Genomic DNA, 22,101 nt, shown 5'->3' on the forward strand with positions numbered 1-22,101 from the left:
GAGAAAATTGGCATATGGGCGGCTCGTTTTATGAATGAAAGTTCTTGCTCTTAGAACTATGAGCTCGAATTTATCAATGAATTTTTTGAAGATGAGTTTTTGTTGCACAGAACAATAGTTGAAACTGTTCGGCGCCGCCGCGACTGTTCAGCGCTATGGCAACTAGAATGATGGCCGCTACGCCTGCGTCTATGACTGCATTTTGTTCTTGTAGTCGCTAGGCATAGAATTTTAGCTTTGAACGACATACGCATTTTGAGGAATAAAGCGAATGCCCTGTGTGTGCGCTTGTATGTACATGCATATGTGTATATTAATAAGCATTGTTTTGCTTGAATTCAATATTTATATTTGCATATGCCATATTTCTGTGTGCCTGGTAATGAAGCGTTTTGTATACAGAATTTTTTGATTTGTTTGAAGGGATATGGGCACCAAGTGTACATACGCACATACAAATATGTACATGAGTATTCAAAAGAAATTTGTTTTAGCTTTTGTGAGGCAGGAATTTGATCGTTAGGTTATTTACATGAAATATAAGGCGATGCTCGTGAGGTAGGTCATGTTGCTTCAGTGCACACATATGCGTGCAACATATATATATTTAATAAAGATGCAATTGAATTTAGTTGTCCCATATATGCAAATACGTTTCTTTGTTTCCTTTATTTATTTTAAAGTTTTATACTATCTAGAAAATGCATACATACAAATGTATGTATATTATTATTCCCTGTAATAAAATGTAAATTGAAAAAGATTTGGTTTGCCAAAGGAACAAAAAATGCATATTCAAATGTAAATATGTACATATGTCGATATACCAAAACACTTGTATGCTATGAATTAATTTCGACTCAAAATATTAGTAAAAATTTTCATCAAATTTGTTTAGTTTTAAATTTACTAAAACGCACATACCAAAATGTGAGAGGTAAATTAAATCAAAATATAAAGTTACTTTGATTTGAAATGTTGGCGCATATAATAATTTCAATCATTTTTCTTCATCACCTTTGTTTGAAAATACAAATTGAATAAATTTTCGTTTACCAAGGGAACATAAAAATGCACAAGCAAATGCCTTGCAAAATGCCGTCGGCATTCGTCAATTTGATTTCATACAGAAACCAAAAACTGAGCAGAGCCAATGTACTTGTACATAATTCACTGTAATCAGCCCTGTTAAGAACTTCCCCGCTGTCGAGTTAAGCGAGGTGAAATAGTGTTCGCGGTTTCACTTCATTTTTGACAATTCACACTATTCGTAGCTCGTGAGAATTCTCTATATTTAACGTTCTCTGTCTTTCATCCTTGCAAAAGCAGCACCAGCATATAACAGTATAGGTTTTTTGTATTTCATGATATTGAACAATCGCGCTTCACACAGAGAATCCCCATATTAAGTTTTGACGGGCTATCAACTGCAAACTCTAACTGGAACTTAAGGAGTATCCATTCTTTTTCCTCAAATCATTTTTGTTCCTGAGTTATTAATAATTTTCTGTAGCTTAATTGGCCCAACTCTTGAAAATTGTATTGATAACATTTCAGCATTATAAATATACAAATTACCGAAATTCAAAGCTGCCATAGTCAACTCCCATGAAAATATGTACGTGCCACTTGTAAGCTTGCAATATTTTCTCAGAGTCAACCAAAACACCGGCTCTTTGATAGGTGATAGCCGCTATTGAACGATCATAGGTGCCATACACACACGCTTGTAAGCATAGATAACTAGATGTGAAACTTATTCATTTTGAGAGAGAGCGCGCCCATGAACTTGTTTCAAAACTTGGCAGCACTCACACATTATGGGATTTGGAACAGCTGATAGGCGAAATGGCAGACTGCCAGAAGAAACGCGCCAAAAATAACAGACGAAAACAGTTCGTTTTTGCTTAATGGAGAAATGACGCGTTGAAATGAATATAATTATTTGCCTTAAAATTAATTCAATTGAAATGTAATAATTGAAGTGAGTTTGTAGAATCCAAAGCTCGTTATATCCTTTTCGACTTCTACTTTTAATTAGTGTTATGTACATAATGTAATTTTATTGAAAACTGTGTGTTGGTTTATGTAAATTTGTATATAAGTAAATATTCTATGGTTGAAAAGCGTAGGTAAGGGAACTGAATTTGTGTTTGAGATATTTTACAAAAATTAAAGGTAATCTGCTTTAACTTATTCTGTTCGTTGTTTGAGAATTTTTTTTTTGTTACCCAATTTCTGTGTTATATTAAAAAATCGCAATAAGTCATGTTTTTAATTATAAGTTATGTTTTTCGCGTTCATTACTTTATTATTATTAAATTACTTTTGTATTTCAGTTTTAAATAATTTCATTTACATATAAATTTTTAAATTTTTTGCTTATTTATGTACATATTTCATCCGCATTGTGCTTATTTTTAGTATATGTAGGTGTTTACGAGTGATATAAGGCTACTGGGCAACCGCACACTAAATACTAACCTCAATGGAGGTGTGGAAACTAAAAATTCCAGACCTTTGGTTCAAAAATACCCAATTCATGTTTCTACCGGTGTGGCAATATTGGAAAATGTTATAAAAAATGCACATTTTTCAGCGCTCTCACGAGAAAAAGAGTTTCACATCTAGTCATCTATGATAGATAACTAGATGTGAAACTTATTCATTTTGAGAGAGAGTGCGCCCATGAGGACGTTTCAAAACTTGGCAGCACTCACACATTATGGGATTTTGAACAGCTGATAGGCGAAATGGCAGACTGCCAGAAGAATCGCACCAAAAATAACAGACGAAAACAGTTCGTTTTTGCTTAATGGAGAAATGACGTGTTGAAATGTTTATTATTATTTGTCTTAAAATTAATTCAATTGAAATGTAATAATTTGAATTTAAGTGAGTTTGTAGAATCCAAAGCTCGTTATATCCTTTTCGAGTTTTACTTTTAATTAGTCTTATGTACATAATGTAATTTTATTGAAAACTGTGTGTTGGTTTATGTAAATTTGTATATACGTAAATATTCTATGGTTGAAAAGCGTAGGTAAGGGAACTGAATTTGTGTTTGAGATATTTTACAAAAATTAAAGGTAATCTGCTTTAACTTATTCTGTTCGTTGTTTGAGAATTTTTTTTTTACCCAATTTCTGTGTTATATTAAAAAATCGCAATAAGTCATGTTTTTAATTATAACTTATGTTTTTCGCGTTCATTACTTTGTTATTATTAAATTACTTTTGTATTTCAGTTTTAAATAATTTCATTTACATATAAATTTTTAAATTGTTTGCTTATTTATGTACATATTTCATACGGATTGTGCTTATTTTTAGTATATGTAGGTGTTTACGAGTGATATAAGGCTATTGGGCAACCGCACACTAAATACTAACCTCAATGGTGGTGTGGAAACTAAAAATTCCAGACCTTTGGTTCAAAAATACCCAATTCATGTTTCTACCGGTGTGGCAATATTGGAAAATGTTATAAAAAATGCACATTTTTCAGCGCTCTCACGAGAAAAAGAGTTTCACATCTAGTCATCTATGATAGGTGCCATACACACACGCTTGTAAGCATAGATAACTAGATGTGAAACTTATTCATTTTGAGAGAGAGCGCGCCCAAGAGGACGTTTCAAAACTTGGCAGCATTCACACATTATGGGATTTTGAACATCTGATCGGCGAAATGGCAGACTGCCAGAAGAAACGCACCAAAAATAACTGCCGAAAACAGTTCGTTTTTGCTTAATGGAAAAATTACGTGTTGAAATGTTTATAATTATTTGTCTTAAAATTAATTCAATTGAAATGTAATAATTTGAATTTAAGTGAGTTTGTAGAATCCAAAGCTCGTTATATCCTTCTACTTTTAATTAGTCTTATGTACATAATGTAATTTTATTGAAAACTGTGTGTTGGTTTATGTAAATTTGTATATACGTAAATATTCTATGGTTGAAAAGTGTAGGTAAGGGAACTGAATTTGTGTTTGAGATATTTTACAAAAATTAAAGGTAATCTGCTTTAATTTATTCTGTTCGCATTAAGTCATGTTTTTAATTATAACTTATGTTTTTCGCGTTCATTACTTTATTATTATTAAATTACTTTTGTATTTCATTTACATATACATTTTTAAATTTTTTGCTTATTTATGTACATATTTCATACGGATTGTGCTTATTTTTAGTATATGTAGGTGTTTACGAGTGAGATAAGGCTATTGGGTAACCGCACACTAAATACTAACCTCAATGGTGGTGTGGAAACTAAAAATTCCAGACCTTTCGTTCAAAAATACCCAATTCATGTTTCTACCGGTGTGGCAATATTGGAAAATGTTATAAAAAATGCACTTTTTTCAGCGCTCTCACGAGAAAAAGAGTTTCACATCTAGTCATCTATGCTTGTAAGCATGCTCTATTAATGCATTTGGATGTGAGTAGAGAAGAGAGTAAATTTGAGATGCATACTTCTTGATCGAATGCAATGCAACAAAAGCAATATTTGCGAGCGAGGTAGTAACAGTGCTGCCGTTTTTACTTCGTTTGGAAGATTTTACTTCGCTTTTTTCCAAATATTCCACCACTTCCTCTTTCGAAAAAATACTTCACTTTTTGCCTCGTTCAAAAAAACACTTCCCTTTTTGCCTGTTTCAACAAAAACACACTTCTCTTTTTAAATACTTTGTTATTTCAATATCCCAAGTCATAAATATTTCTATTTCAAATTAATTACCACTCATAGAGTAAACATGAATTTGGTGAACGCTCGAAAACCAGTGTTGCCATTTTGGTGATTTTGGAGCTAGATTCAGCTCTTTTTTTTTAAATTGCTCCAAAAATTTGGATTTAGCTCCTAGCTCTTTTTTTAGCTCTTTTTAAAATGAAATAGTTCTTTTTAGCTACAAATATTTTAAATATTTAAACAAAATAATTTACTACTCTTTGTACTTAAATTAATTCGACGTGTTTTTTTTGTTGCCGTGTGGTAACTCCTGTAGCCATGAACGATTTCTATGTTCTATAATCGATTAGTTTCAAAAGTATCATACCTAATACTATTGACGCATTTTCACTTAAAAACGCGCAATGGAGAGGTAAGCCCTTTTTTATTTTTCTAATTAATAATACTTTAAGATCACTTTTTACGTATGCAGATTTATAAGCAAAAGACTGCCGACTGCCGCCAATGAGGGTTCTGACCATGAATGTTTGGCAAAGCAAATAAGGTAAAATTTTTGTTATTTTGTTTAATATAAAAATAACCTCTTTAATGCTTATAGGAAGTACGAGCAAAAACCGCGATCTACATGGCTTCAAGACAAAAGATTCAGGAAGTGGTTGATCGAGACTGGAAAAGGTTTGCAATGTAAGTACTGCCACTGCAGCTTGAAATCCAAATTACACGGCCTTATTCGTCACGCTGCCACAAGCAAGCACATAAATGCAGCTTCGCCATTTATGTCGGGCTCTCAGCCGACAGTTTCATTTATAAAAAAGCAAGAAATGGAAGTACACAGAACGGAATTGGCCAATGCGTTATTCATCGGAGTACACACTTCAATTAGAGTGGTTGACCACTTAACCATTTTGCAAAGCGGGATATTTTCGGATAGCAAAGCTGCACCCAATACGAAGATCAAAGTGTAGCGCTATACTTAAAAATGTGCTAAGTCCCTATTTTAAAAGTTTGCTAATGGCTGATCTCAAAGATAATAAATTTAGTCTAATTATCGACGAAGCAACAGACATAACTACAAAAAAATATGTGGGCATTGTAGTCAGATACTACAGTACCTCATCGAAAGTTTTCGTTAATACTTTTTTAAAACTCGCGGAGTTGGAAAAGTGCACGGCGGTTGGCATTGTGTTAGCCATTTCCAATACATTAAAGGAATTTAATTTAAGTTTTGAAAACATGGTGGGTGTAGGAACAGATAATGCTAGCGTTATGGTTGGGGTTAATAACGTGGTCATTACTCGACTGAAGGAATTCAATGCCAATATCAAACTCGTTCCTTGCATTTGTCACTCAATACAACTAGCTGTTTGTGCGGCTTCGAAATGTATGCCAAATGAAATCGAATTTATAATTTCCGAAACCTACAACTGGTTTTCAAAATCTTCGCTGCGACAAGCACAATACGAGTCTCTATATTCTACCATTAACGATGGTATGTGTCCATTAAAAATTACTCGAGCGTGTGAAACACGGTGGCTGTCAATCGAACCAGCAGTCAAAAGAATTGTAGATCAGTGGTTGGAACTTAAAACTCATTTTGGCATAGCCGCTTTGAATGAATCATGTCACAAAGCCCAACTTCTTTCAAAAATGTACACTGATGAAAATTTGGCATATTTCCAGTTTTTAAAACCAATTTTAAGTGAAGTGCAAAAAGTGAACAAACTTTTTGAAAGTAACATAGCTGACCCTATGAAATTGTTTTCCGAAGTTGTATATTTAATTTCAAGCTTGTGCATCAGTATAGTGTCACCTTCTGAAGATTTCAACCCTTTAACGTCTGAATTAGACAATTTTTTTACTCCTATTCCTTACTTTCATTATAATTTTGAACAATTTATTCGACAAAAAAAAGAAGAAAACACCATAAATGAGAGCACAGAAAACGAAATTCGTAATATTTGTCGAAAATGTATAATGAAATTAATTGAACAGTTGAGGCAACGTTTGCCACATAACATAAATACTTTAAAAAAAATTGATTTTTTTTCCACTGAAAATACTCTAAAAACAATAAAGCCTCAAATTTTTGATTACTTTGAAAACGAAAAAAATAATTTCAATATAGATGAAATTACATGCTTGGAAATGGAGTGGCGCAACATACATTTATATGATTGGAAAAATGTGAACAATACTTTAGATTTTTGGATCGAGGTTAAGGAATATAAAAATTCTGTAAATGATAATCAGTTTAATGAACTGGCAAATTTTGTATTTTCTCTTCTTGTGCTACCACTTAGCAACGCTGAAGCTGAAAGAACTGTTTCGATGATGAATTGCATTAAAAATAAACAACGCAATAAAATTAATTTGGTTATGTTAAACACTTTGTTAACAATAAGATGTGGGCTTAAGAGACTTAATAAGTGTTGCCATGATTTTGTCATAAAAGATGATCTCTTAAAGTTGATGAGAAATGATATATACGACTGCAACAATAATGATGATATTGTAGAAGATTTTTGTGGTGATGAAGAATTTGATATATTTTGATATATCGTTACCCTTTATTTAAAAAAAAAGTAAGAAATGTATTTTTTTCAATGTTTTCCATACATAAATGTGTTCCTAATGAATTCTTTAAAGTACAAGATTTATTTAATGTGATGTTTAATAGACTATTTTTTTTTTGTTTCTGCTTTTGCAAATAAATGAATATATGAACTTTTTCATATATTGTTATTACTGAATTGTTTAAAAATAATTTTAATTTAAAAAAATAAAATAAAATATGTGAATATATAAATGTGAAATATAATAAAAGTCACTGAAAAAATTTTAGCTCTTTTATTAGCTCCAAAAAAAAATTTTGGGCTCTTTTTAGCTCCTTTTTTTGACAAATTTAGCTCCAACAGCAAATTTTTTCTGGCAACACTGTCGAAAACCCTATTAACTATTGTGACTGATTGTCATTTTATTCGCTTTGTTTGCTTGACTTGGCAATGTCAATTAATTAGAAGTTGTGCATTTGTATGCATATATACAAAGACATTCGAAAAATACCGCTATGTGGTTTCAACTGATTTTACGTTTTGTCTTCATTTGGTTTGGAGTATTTATTTCTCGGAAAACAAGTGCCTCATAGTTTTACAAAAGTTTTCATTCAAATTATTGTATTTTCGTTTCAAAAAGTGTGCTTTAATTTTAATAGCAAAGCATATCGGAACTCTCGTTTTCTTGGGTGTAAAATCATGGATCGGTAAGAAAAAACATTGTTTAAATGTACGTGTGATACAAATATCTTAAATTGTACGAATTAGTTTTTTAGTCAAAGCAGATGGCACGCAATATGGTGCAATAAGAAAGGAGCCAACAATTCCAGTGTCTAGTAAATCAGTGTAAGTTGTCGTTAATAATTTGATTGCAAAAACTAATATTTCCAATATTATATTAGTATCAGCTCTTCTGACGAATCAGATGGATCAGCCTCCGAAGATGTGTCCAAAAATTGTAAACAAAAATTCCGTCCACATTGGAAAAATTTACATAGATGGCTTGATACTAAAGAAGGTAAATCGTACTGCGTGATTTGCAAAAAAATCCTTGCCAATAACATAACCAATATTAAAAGACACGGAGAAGGAGAAAGTCATAAAAAAAGGCAAGCAGCTTTGCGAAATCAAATTAAGCTGAGCGACGTTAAAGAAAGGTGTTATGCTACCAAAAATGCAATCAAGATAGCTGAATTAAAAATTATACTTTTTTTGTGCATTTACGATTTACCGTTTACACTCATACCGCCTTTAATAGAACTAATTAAAAGTGTTGCAGCCAATACAAATGTAATAAAAGGCCTGAAATGTGGTAGAACAAAGGCAAAAGAAACCGTAACAAATGTACTACATAAAAATTTTGTTGAAAAGATAAGCGATTGTTTGAGAAATAACAAATTCTCTCTTATAATAGACGAAGCAACAGATGTAAGTTCAGCAAAGTGTTTGGCTCTAGTGGTTCGCTATTTTGATAAAGAAAACGGGAAAATTCGAGATCATTTTTTAAGTTTAATCGAACTTGATAAGACTGATTCCAAAACAATTTTTGAAACAAACTTAATTGGCTTTGCAGCTGACAATGCCTCAGTGATGATGGGTCAAATAAATGGAGTGCAGAGGCTCCTTAAAGATATAAATCCTCACTTGTATGTTATTGGATGTATCTGCCACTCTATGCATTTGTGTTCATCGAAAGCTGCTAAGGCCATTCCAAGTAAAATCGAGAATCTTGTGAGGGATGTATACCTATTTTTTAATTATAGCAGTAAAAGGCAAAAAGAGTTCGTTAAATTTCAAAATTATTTCAATTTAGAAAACCATAAAATTTTGAAAGTATCTAATACCCGTTGGTTGTCTATGGAAAATGCCGTGTCCAGAGTATTGGAACAATGGAAAGCCTTAGTTCATTTTTTTTACTTAACAAATTTTGAACAAAACCATGATATGACAAATAACATACTGACAAATATGAATGATGCAAATAAATGCTAATATATTTGTTTTTTTTAGCATACATTTTGAAAGAAATCAATAAAATTAACTTAGAATTTCAGTCAGAGACTCCACGTTTTCACGTAGCTCTGGAAATGTTGACCCTCTATTTCAAAAATATTTTAAGTAATTTTGTTGACTTAAACCTGTTAAATTTTGAAAGGTTAACAGTGGATAATTTTGATCAGCTCAGTGTATTTAAACCTTTAAAAGGTATTTATCTTGGACAAAAAGCTCAGAGTCTTTTACAAAGTCAGAATTTAACAAATTCACAAACTATTGAAATTCAGCAAAATTGTAAACAGTTTTGTATAATTCTCTGCAAGCAAATTTTACGTAGAATCGATTTTAAAAACCCATTTCTGAATGCTGTGATAATTCTAAACCCTCTTTCTTTACGCTCTAGTTTAATGCCGTTAACCACTTTATTCCCAAATCTTGTAGAAAATGATGAACATCTAGAACTTTTGGAAAGTGAATGGAGGTTACTTATTCTACAAAATCGGTCCGAAGAAGGTCTTGAGAGTTTCTGGAAACAAATGTTTTGCATGAAAAACAGCTTAGGGGATTTAATGTACCCTAATTTAAAAGATTTTGTTGGTGCTATCCTAGGCCTTCCACATAGTAGCGCATCCCCTGAGCGTGTGTTTTCAAGAATGAATAGTATTAAATCGTTTAGAAGAAATTGTTTGTATGTGGGTACAGTGGACTCCTTACTTTTAGTAAGAGATATGGTGACTGCAAACGAAATCAATAATTGGGTTCCATCTCATAATATTCTAAGGGAATACAAAAAATCTTAAGAATGCTATATCCTTTTTCAGTATAAAATAATCACCATTTAAATGTTTATTTTTTTTACTTGAATAGTCATTATATAAAATCTAATATAAAAATTAAAAATTATTTGTACGTCCATTTTATTTCAGTAGTAATATGAAGTCGAGGGATTTATTCATGTGAATTTTTTGGTCTTAAAATTAACTATTTTAATACATATTGTATATGTAAATGCAATTTTTTATAAACTGAATTTGTAAGCCTTTAGTTTAATTAAATGTCAATAAAATTCATTATATCTAACTATAACTAAAATAAATTTATTTAAGGGGCTTCATTGTCCATAAAAAGTTTTAAGCGCTTCGAAAATTTCGAAAATACAGCACTGGGTAGTAACAGTATGAGTTGGGTTCAAAACAGTGCTGCCCATCCAAGGTGGATTTATTAAGGTGACAGCATTCACCCAGCTGAATTTTTCGCCGTAGGTATGGCTTACGTCAAAATGATATGCCTTGATAAATTCGCCTTGTGTCCATCCCATACAATGGCATACATCAATTGATCACACGCATTCTTACTCTCCATCGTTCATTCGTTAGCAAACCAGCAACGAATAAACACCGAGTTTGTCCGCGACGCTTAGTGTATGCAATACAATGCCCTGTGAGAACTTTTTTATGCTAGAAAATGCCTTTGGCGACTTGCAATGCCTTTTATGTTACAAGTCGTTCAAAGGAAGCTATAGATGTAATATAAAAAGGCATTTCGATTCCTCCCACAAAAATTTTCTACTCCAATCCAATATTTAGTTATTTTGGTTTAAATTTCCCACTGGGCTGCTCCCATTCTCTCATTCTCACTTATACACTCACATTTTTCATTTTGGACAGCACTGGTTCAAAACAACAATGTGTAACCATGATTCAATTATAGAAGGTTAGGTCATGATTCAATTATAGAAGGTTAGGTAAGTAAGCAGCTTTCTCGCTCCCTCTTGACATATCGGCTCCCTTATTTGAAAACGTGTTGCTTCTTTACAAAAAAAAGTACCTATTTCACAAAAAAAGTTTTGAATTGTAGTAAAAACTAAACTTTTGGTGCAAATTATTTGGTCGGCAACACCGTTTCCACTTTGACGCTTTGCTTTGTTATTATTCGTTGAAAATCTTTTATCTGTTTGTAAACATTCAAGTAAGTATAATAATAAAAGCTAATTATTTTGTAAATTAATGTCGTTTTTCACTATTTAGGTCGATTATGTCTTGCATATTGTGATAGTCGATTATTTGGAGTCGGCTTTCTGCTTCAGAAAACCACCGGTTTGTGAATTTTCATACATGTAAGTCCAGATCAGACATTTGTAAAAATTCTTATTAAACTTTTTCATTCATAGGTTTTTATAGCAGCGTTTTTGCAAATATAACAGAGACCACCTTACATACAATAAACTACAGTTAGTAAGTTCTTTTAGAATATTTGCTAATAAATTGTAATAAATAAAAAGTTTTTATTTGTAGGACTTCACAGACGAGCAATTGCTGCGGAAGGTGTGTGTTGAAGAGCTAGGTGGCCCAACTATTGTGGTTTTTAGAAACGAAAGCACGTATGCGCGTATTTCTACCATTGTCTCCTGTGGTGCTACGGACAATTTCATAGGAGACATGGAGCGTGTTGTGTATGATGGTGCAAATACCTGTTTAACATGTGAAGATCATTATGTGCCTAGTACTGCTACCTCTGAAATCAATTTGACTTCCGAACTGGCTATCCACGACGATACCTTACCCCGTCTAGAACAATATGCTGTACGTAGATGTATGCGCAACACCTACACGAGCAAGTCCTCGAGCTTTAAGTCTACAATTACAGATAAGTTGTAATGATATATTTGTGAGTTATTTTTAAGTTTTTGGTTTACAGGTTTTTGATTTCTGCCTGAAGTAAGTGCAGCGTTCCAACACCTATACGAGCAAGTGCACCCAAATTCCTCATATTTCCACTCCGATTCATTACTGAGACACGTGGTATTGATATACGTAAATTTACAAACCATCACAATTACTAAAAGTGGATTATATTACCAATATCTAAAATTTTTCGATGTATTAGTTTTAGTCTATATTAATACATTTTCCTATTAATATTAGGGACGCAAAGTATATTAAGGTAGACAAATTTTAAACTATAAACTAGTAAATTTGTAATTTTTATTGCAAACTATTTTAACTCTTCTAATTTCAATTTTTTTCATACATTTAGAAATGATCGACTGAACTTCTGCTTTCGCAATGTCTTTACGGTAACATACCACATGTATCTACATGTATTGTTATGCACGAAATAAGAAAAAAAAAATTTAACTTTCTGTTTCATCTCATTCCTGTCGATTAAGTATATTTTGACCTTTGATGTATTAAAAGACTTCTACTATTGTAGTAAATTAAACACATTAAATTCCTTTATTATGACTATTTTTTGTTCTCTTCCACAAAATATACTCAAATCTATTGCAAGATTATATATATATATATATATAATAGGCGCGTACACCCTTTTTGGGTGTTTGGACGAGCTCTTTCTCCTATTTGTGGTGTGCATCTTGATGTTATTCCACAAATGGAGGGACCTACAGTTTCAAGCCGACTCCGAACGCCAGAAAAAAAAACACATACATAAGTAACATCACATGCGCACTCTTGTGTTAGATAAACATCGAAAATATTCTAAATAAATATTACATTTGTTTAAAGAAAAAACTATAATTTTTCTGTCGTTTTGTTTTAATGTAGATTAAATAACCAATATACTTGTTTTTCTCTTATTACAGGACTAATTAGTTACTTTACGTACTTTTTTACTACCTTTAGGCAAAAAGGGGAAAACATTTTTCCCTTTTTACCAACCTTCGTAAATGCAGCCCTAAAATAAGGGAGTGTCAAAGCGCCCTTGTCACTACTTACCTAACCTTCTATAATTGAATCATGATGTGTAACCACTGAGAAATGATTCTCTATGAGAGCTGCATACGGTGATATGCAAAAATTATAGAACTCTTTATTCAAACTGCAAGCACAGAGTTTGATTCAGTGATGGTAAATGTAGGGAAAACTCCCTACATGTAGGGATATTTGTCGAAAAAGAAGGACAGATTTTTTTGAATTCTGTAAATGTGGGGAATTTTCAAATAGGACAGAAAAAATTTTACAAAAAGCGGGAAATATTAAAAAAGTTCATTTAAAATAAAAAGCCGCAGTAAGATTTCATGCCAGTATTTTTTTCCTTATGGCAGCATACTTTTAAAGCGTTAATACGGCAATATTGCCATTTTTTCTTCGTTAACGCTAACACGACTTTTTCTTGGCGCGAAAATTATTATTGGTCCCGCGTTTTTTTTTTTTAGTTTTAGCTTTTTTTATATTTAAAATTTATATATTTTACAGAAATGAGCTCTTCCTCTTCGACTGACTCTTCGGAGGAACACCAGGAGAAAAATTCAAGTATCGGAAACAAAAGTTCAATAACAAGTGGCTTGACGACGACAATTTTAGTGGCTGGTTGAAAGCTGTGGCTGACGATCCATTCAAATGCAAATGCGCTGAGTGCGACAAAGTTTTGAACTGGGGCAATTCTGATTTGCAGAAGCACGCCGAAGCAAAAACGTACCAAAAAAATATGAAAACAATAAAAAGGACGCCTAAAATAAACAGTTTTTTTTAACAAAAAGCCAAGTAAACCAAATGGTTCCAAAAATTTCGAAATAAGATTTGGCATGTTCTTCGCTGAGCATAATATCGCGCTGCAAGTGGTGGACCATTTTATACCAATCTTAAAAGTAATCGTGCCGGATTCTGAAAAAATAGAAACTTTGTCTTGTTTTAAACGGAACTGAATCTAATGAAAAAGTGTAATTTTTAGTGTTTTTGCTGAAGGTTTCTTCATATATGAGTTTATAATATAATAAATATGTGTATTTATATATATTTTTGAAATAAAATTTCTTATTAAAGTGTCTTATAAAGTGTCAAAATAGCACCAAGCCCAAAACTTAAGCAAATAATTCAATTTTGACGTTGCAAGTGCCTCATTATAGTGTAAACACAGGAGAAAAATATGTGGGAATTTTGTAGGGAAAATTTTTTGAAGCGTAGGGAAAAGTAGTGAATTTTTTTGGGCTGTGTAGGGATTTTTCAAAAAATCGTTTACCATCACTGGTTTGATTACTTTCAGTTCATAAACTCCAATGAGAGAGTTAACATTTATTTACTGAATTAGAGATGAAATTGCCGTAGATTATAAATCAATTAGTGGAAGTGAAAAATCATATGAAAGATATAATTATTAAATATGTGATTTACTGTTTTCAGACGCAAGGCGCTCAAAAAACAAAATTATAGCGGCCAATCAGTTGCCTGTTGTGCGTTGTACGATCAGCCAATGTAAAGTAGATGCATCAAACTTCCTTACTTCTCGCAGTGGTGGGGTAAAACGCTAGCTCTTGTGAAATTCCCGGCCTAATAAGATTTTAAAAAGTAACTTGAAAAAAAGGAAGTGCGAGTGTTTTGCATAGATTTTGTTTTTAAAATTACAGATTTATTCTTCAATATATAGCGTGCGGATAAAGACGAATTTTTTAATGGAACCTGTTAGTTTTCTAAATAATTCGCTGCGATAATCTTTATAAACATATATACATATATGTATATATACAAAAATAGTAACAGTTGTGAATTCAAAATATGGTTTGCGTTTTTTTTACACTTTATAACACAGTAAAAAACGAAAAAGAACAATGATGACAATACTCGACTTGAATGATGATTGCTTGATGAACATTTGTAAGCGATTGGATCGCAATAGCCAGCGTTGCCACTGGGTGGATGTGTGTAGAAGGTTTCGGTACATCTACTGTGAGTTTTGTCACGGAACGGAAGTTGATGATTATTTAGTTCAAAAATTTGGTCACCTAATCGGCACCGACGATTTTCCCAAACAAATAATCAAACGCATTAATTTATCGAAATCAGAGTGTTCTAAACGATTTCTAAATAAACTACGCATCTCTCATCCAGAGATTGAAGAAGCAAAACTCTTTTGGTTCACTGATGAGCATATGGCTGAGCTTTTGCCGTTGCCAAATCTGAAAGTTTTAATATGCATTGGTGATTACGATCTACGTGGTAATTTTTTTATACATCAATATTTTATTTATTTATTTACGTATAATGTTTATTGAGTGTTAACATAAGTATATAAGTATACATATATGTATATTTATTTTTATCGGGACAAACTAGCAAGTACGGCACTCAGACACAATTAAGTCCATTGTACTGCACTCGGGTTCCCTTTTTAAGTTTCTTTAAATCTTCTCGACCTCCGAAGAAATCTGAGTAGATCTTGTGGTGCAAAGAAGCCAAGATGGTCGCTTCTTAACACATCAGTTTTAAGCCTGATCCGTGCAAAGGCAGGGCAGACGCACAGAAAGTGGTCCGCCGTCTCATCCTCCTCTCCACATGCTGGGCAAAGTGTACTATTTGAAATGCCCACCTTTTCCATGTGCTTTTCCCATAGAAAGTGGCCCGTCATCAGTCCAACCAGTCTCCTACAGTCCCTTCTGCTTAGTGACGGGAGGAACTGCGACAGTCGGTCGGACATCACTGAAAACATCAGTTTTGTCCATCTGCAGTCTCTCTCAGCCTGCCAAGCTCGCTTGTGGGTTGAAGTAACACATTTGCTAACCGTAGCTTTTATGGCTGCATCAGGATATTATGTTTACTGATTTAGTTCAGCCTGGATTTACATGACTCGACGACCCTTGGAAGTGGTGGGAGGGCTGTCTAAGGCCATGATCACAGTTTGGCTGTCGCTGCAGACACATATAGATCTGCCTCTCCATCTGTTTTCCACAACAAAGTTTATTGCTTCTTCAACATCATACACCTCCACTTGGAACACAGATACATGCATTCCAAGTGCAAAGTGCAACTTGGTTCCGCCGGAGCCGTGCTCGACCTGCAGCTATCCGTGAAAATGCGAAAACATTGTTTTCCGGGTTCATTTTCTGAGTTTGACCCCGCTTGAGCCTTTGGCAGCACCACACTGTACTTCGTGTCAAGGACGACTCTGGATAGCATGGAGTCAAGGCGCATGGCGAGGATCGTTGGATCGAAGTCCATGCCTACTCTGTTCGCTGTTGTCCAATGCCGGACAGGGGCCGTACCAATTCCCATTGTGTTTCAGGCTGCAGATGGCCTTCAAGGCCTTTCCTTGGATGAAAACATCAAGTAGTGGGAGACTAATCAGAATATCTAATGCCGGGTCTGAAGTAGTCGGAAAAGCTCCGACGCAACAGTTGGCCACAGAGCCTTGTAGTCCCAATAAGGTCCTCATGACTCCCACGAGATGGAGTCCAATCACCCAAGCCACTGATAGTTAGATGATAATAGGTCTTATCATAGCCGTATAGATCCATACAGCGACCGATTGGCCGAGTGTGTAAATATGTGTGAAACGAGCAGGCAGAAATCGGCTGCCGAGGGCCCTGTGAAGTGAAGGAGCCAAAGTTGCTCGTACAATTTTGTTTTTCACCATAGCTAAATCTGGTAAATCTTTCATCTTTGCAAAAGCAGCACCAGCATATAACAGTATAGGTTTTTTGTATTTCATGGTATTATACAATCGCGCTTCACACAGAGAATCCCCATATTAAGTTTTGACGGGCTATCAACGGCAAACTCTAACTGGAACTTAAGGAGTATCCTTTCTTTTTCCTCAAAGCATTTTTTTGTTTTTGTTCCTGTGTTATTACTAATTTTCTGTAGCTTAATTGCCCCAACTCTTAAAAATGGTATTGATTGCATTTCTGCATTATATAAAAATCAACAATAATACCAGGTGTAAGTTATGCTGATGCAATAGCCTCATCAAATCCACAGGTAATAGAACCAGAACTAACTATCAAACCTCAAAACAACAAAGATATTGATGAACTCAAAGACATGATAAAAACTTTAATCACTCAAATGACTAATATGATGAACATAATTACAATGCTAATAAATAACTCGAAGGGACGAAAGTAATAACACAAAAATTCTTATCTGGAATGCAAATGGTCTAAATCGGCAATATTTAGAGCTGAAGCGGTTTTTAATTGACAGAAAAATTGATATTGCGTTAATTGCAGAAACACATTTAACAGACAAAAGTTATTTAACTTTTCCCGGATATAAATTATATGCAACTAATCATCCCGACGGAAAAGCTCATGGAGCAACAGCCATTATCTTCAAAACAAACATAAAGCATACTGAACGACTGCCCTATGTGTCACCTCACATCCAAGCAACGTCTATACAAATTGTTGACAACAATGGACCCATATCAATATCTTCTATCTACTGTCCATCACGACACTTGATAAGGACGGATCAATATGATGATTACTTTAAGACATTAGACAACAGATTCATTGCTGGAGAAGAGTTAAACGCAAAGCATACTGACTGGGGTTCAAGGTTGACTAATAAAAAAGGTATATATTTAATTAACGCAATCCATAAAAAAAATTGCAGGTTTATAAGTACGGGTGAACCAACTTACTGGCCTACAGATGTTAAAAAAATTCCAGATTTAATCGGCTTTTGTATAACAAAAAATATTAACCATAATCAACTGAAGCTTAAACCAAGTTATGAACTATCTTCTGACCACTCGCCGATAATACTTAACTATACATCAAAAATTGACCCTATAGAGATAACACCCCAAATATTTACAAAGAGGACTAACTGGGATGAGTATCGAAAACACATCTCCCAACAACTCATTCTAAATACACCTTTGAAAACACAACTTGACATTGAGCGTAGCATCATACATTTTAATGTCATAGTTATTGACGCAGGATTCAGTTTCACACCGCAGCAAAAATATAGCGCACAAAACACTTCAAATGACAAATCAAAGAAAAAAGAAAATTGAGAAAAAGATGGCAAACAACCAGATCTCCTGCAGACAAACAGAGGTTAAACTTAGCTACAAAAAATTGAAGGCTTGTTTATGTGATATAAAAAATAAGGAAATTGAAAAATATCTAAAAAATTTAACTCCTACACATGACACAAATTATTCCTTGTGGAAATGTACAAAAAAAACTTAAAAACCAGATAAAGCATCAATCCCCACTAAGAAAAGATAACAACACATGGGCTTTTACAAATGATGAAAAAGCAGCGACATTGGGAAATTATTTTGAAAATGTCCTATCGAACGATGAACATAAACAAATTGACCCGATTAGTAATGTTAATACTGATACCATCACAAAAATAAGAAAAACAAGCACACAAGAAGTGATATTACTTACGGAGCTACCAATTGAGGCTAACCTATTTCTTAGAAACGTATCCAATGCAATGTTTCGCTTACAATACTTCCCAAAAGTATGGAAAGTCGCAGAAATCATTGCGCTAACAAAACCGGGTAAAAACCCAACAGCTTTAACTTCATATCGACCTATAAGCCTACTTCCGACTATATCTAAAATTGCAGAAAAACTTTTACATGACAGAATTACCCCAATACTTGACACGAAAAACATCATTCCAAATCATCCATTCGGTTTTCGAAAAAAACTATCAACTATCCAACAAATACATCGAGTTACACAAAAAATAATTTCAGACATGGAAAATAAACGATACTGCGTTGCTGTATTTTTGGACGTCACAAAAGCGTTTGACAAAGTTTGTTACAAAGGCCTCTTGCATAAAATTAGGACAATATTACCACTCGGCTATTATTTAATTATCAAGAGCTACCTTACTGACCGATGCTTCTACATTAAATACAATGACAAATACTCACATATACATCCAATAACAGCAGGAGTTCCTCAAGGCAGCGTTCTAGGGCCAATGCTATATATCTTATTTACCTCTGACATACCACTCCCAGACGAAACTAATTCTACTATAGCAACATTCGCAGACGACACAATTTTATTGTCATCTGACAAAAACCTCTCAACCGCAACAACAAAATTACAGATGTACACCAACAATGTAAAGAAGTGGTTTGACAAATAGAGTATAAAAGTAAACGAGGACAAATCTGTACAAGTAATATTTACGACAAGAACACAGATTGCTGCTATGCCGATTAAGCTCAACAATAAAAATATACAAATTGAAACATCTGCAAAATATCTTGTAATCCATCTGGACTCAAAACTTACTTGGAAAGATCATATCAAAAACAAAATAAAACAAATAAAGGAAAAATTTCGAAAATTGCATTGGCTAATAGGCAGAAATTCTAAGCTCAATATTTCCAACAAACTTTTAGTATACAAGGCGGTCATTAAACCAATCTGGACCTACGGCCTTTAAGTGTGGAGAACTGCAAAAATAACTCACATAAACAAAGTACAGTGACAACAATCAAAAGTCTTACGTATAATAACAATGTCCGACAGGTACACAAAAAATGATGACATCCATACTACGTTCAATATACCATTAATCGACGAAGAAATAAAAGCGATATCAACAAGGTATTTTAACGAAATAAACCGGCACAAAAATAGAGAAGTCAATACACTCTCACAACTTGAAAGAAGAATATTTCCGAGCGAGGTAGTAACAGTATGAGTTGGGTTCAAAACAACAATGTGTAACCACTGAGAGATGATTCTATATGAGACCTACATTATGGGCTGCTACGCAAAAATTATAGAACTCTTTATACTAATTGCATACACTGAGTTTGATTATTTTCAGTTCATAAACTCGAATGAGAGTGTAAACATTTATTTAGTGAATTGGAGATGAAATTGCGGTAGAGGAATTATAAATAAATTAGTGGAAGTGAAAAATCATATGAAAGATATAATTATTAAATATGTGATTTACTGTTTTCAGACGCAAGGCGCTCAAAAAAAAATTATAGCGTCCAATCAGTTGATTGTTGTGCCTTGTACGAGCAGCCAATATAAAGTAGATGCATCAAGCTTCCTTACTTCTCGCAGTGGTGCGGTAAAACGCTACCTCTTCGGAAATTCCCGGTCTAATAAGATTTTAAAAAGTAACTTGGAAAAAAAGGAAGTACGAGTGTTTTGCATAGATTTTGTTTTTAAAACTACAGATTTATTCTTCAATATATAGCGTGCGGATAAAGGCGAATTTTTTAATGGAACCTGTTAGTTTTTTAAATAATTCGCTGCTATAATCTTTATAAACATATATACATATATATATATATATTAGGGCGGTTCGATTTAAAAATTGCTCATTGCTCTGTGAAAATCATATTCTAGGGATCAAAATAAGAAACTTTGCCGAAGGAACCATACCTCTAAAACGAATTCTGATGTCCCCCAATTTGGGTCGAACTTTTTAGTTTCTTTTCTCATGTGCTCGCAAATGCAGGACACTCACAGAGAAAATGCTGAATGTTATCCGCTTCCTCTAAGCAAGACAGGGTAATCGGGTGGAGGCTAGACAGGCGAATCGTATTAAGGTCGGGTCCTCAGTAATTCCACTGGTGGTCATATCCTGACCCTATGGTTTGTGCCCTGTAATAATACCGACCATCAACCGAACGTATTTTCTTCCACGTTTTAGAAGAAATTTCGACAATTTTCTGTTCGGGCTTGTCACAAATCACTTTGCAGTTCTGCAGTCTTGCAGGCCAGACCATCGCTCTTTATGTAAATTACATCCGTAATCAGTGATCTAATTCCAATGGAGAAGTTTGGTGTTTGCGGTAAAAGAATCACTGGAAAAATACCTGCACCCTTCATTTATAGACGAATTAAATTTAGTTCCAACGCTGGATGGTCCACTCTGAATAATGAGTACACAAAATGCGCTTTGATCGCATCGATGCGATTAAACATAAAGAATGGAAAAGCTAGCATTTGAAACTAGAATTGCCGAATGTGCCAACTAAAGTTTACGTTGAGATAAATGGCTGCCCTTGCCAGGGGCTCACTTGGACAAATATTCAAAATTCGTTCATTGCAATACCATACAGGGGAAAGGAGAAGGGACGAAGAACGGGACTTGGAATTAGAGGATGATCACCACGCACTTACAACGACATCGACAATGGCTAATTTACGTTCGCGAGAGCCCAGATGTATAAATCTTTGGAACGGACATGAGGCAACCTCAAGTCCCACCGCATAGACTCTTAACGGATAACGTCCGGTAAGGATACCCACCAAATTTGAGAGCTGCGGCTTTGTTAGCCTTAACAGCTCCCTCGGGCGCCCTCGATCTAACCGTAGCCCGAAGGGTCTCGCGACTTTGCACGTTTGCGCACTAGCCCAGTGCTGAGTTGACGCGAGACCCATCTTTCCAGGAGTAGATCACAGGTTCTCAAGGGAACCCCAATTCTATCAACTAAAATAAATGTATTACGAAACGGGTCGATGCTTGCTATAAAAGTACGTTCTAAAGTCAGTAGAACTGAAGTGCAATTTGTACATCAATTTATGAGACGTGTGCCGTGGACCTCTACAGCTACACGTTCTCGGGCTCTTATAGTGCGCACAGCCAAGCATCAACCAACACAGCAGTTGAGCATTGAAGACACACCTTTGCTGTGCTGGAAAATTGGGTGCATGATGTCGGCTAATGCAAGGCCAGCGTTGGAAACCATTTGAAAGAAGTAGTGTTCCATAATTAAATGTAAGGAAAAAGAAGTGAAAATGCATTCATTTCTTCTTAATCCTTTGCTTAACCGGCGCCAGTTGGCCACATCAAGTTAAGCCAAGTCCTTCTCCACCTGATCCTTCCAACGCAGAGGAGACTTTCCTCTCTTCTCTGCTGCTATCGCATCGAATACTTTCAGAGCCGGAGTGTTTGTATCCATTCACACAACATGACCCAGCCAAAAAATAAATTCGTTTCTTACATGAAGTTATTTCAAATTTCTTCCTTAAAGTTTCAAACGTTAGCTGCCCCATCCATTTATTTCATCCCCTCCACCATATTTATTCCGATAGCCGTTATGGTGCAATCGAAATTAGTCAGGGAATAGTTTCACTTTCGATTACATCCGATTTCTTTGACATAAGG

At 34.2% G+C, this 22,101-nt stretch overlaps 1 protein-coding gene and 1 long non-coding RNA gene across 2 annotated transcripts; both read left to right on the forward strand.

Moving 5' to 3' along the window:
- Positions 1-7,893: 7,893 nt before the first annotated feature.
- On the forward strand, positions 7,894-8,675 carry LOC129237019 (uncharacterized). Its single transcript, XM_054871386.1, has 4 exons — positions 7,894-7,950; positions 8,012-8,089; positions 8,146-8,587; positions 8,658-8,675. The coding sequence occupies exons 1-4, from the start codon at positions 7,943-7,945 to the stop codon at positions 8,673-8,675; spliced, it is 546 nt and encodes a 181-aa protein (XP_054727361.1). The 5' UTR covers positions 7,894-7,942.
- A 2,568-nt stretch (positions 8,676-11,243) lies between these two features.
- On the forward strand, positions 11,244-11,637 carry LOC129236753 (uncharacterized). Its single transcript, XR_008581708.1, has 3 exons — positions 11,244-11,354; positions 11,409-11,472; positions 11,533-11,637. It is a non-coding gene; the product is annotated as an uncharacterized LOC129236753 (long non-coding RNA).
- Positions 11,638-22,101: the final 10,464 nt, after the last annotated feature.

The sequence above is a fragment of the Anastrepha obliqua genome, chromosome 2, assembly GCF_027943255.1.
Source record: "Anastrepha obliqua isolate idAnaObli1 chromosome 2, idAnaObli1_1.0, whole genome shotgun sequence".
NCBI classification, from domain to species: domain Eukaryota; kingdom Metazoa; phylum Arthropoda; class Insecta; order Diptera; family Tephritidae; genus Anastrepha; species Anastrepha obliqua.

Bases quoted from the DNA above. Each gene is read 5' to 3' on its own strand.
- LOC129237019 (XM_054871386.1), top strand. The intron at 8,090-8,145 runs GTAAGTTGTCGT...ATATTATATTAG, and splicing joins CCAGTGTCTAGTAAATCAGT to TATCAGCTCTTCTGACGAAT.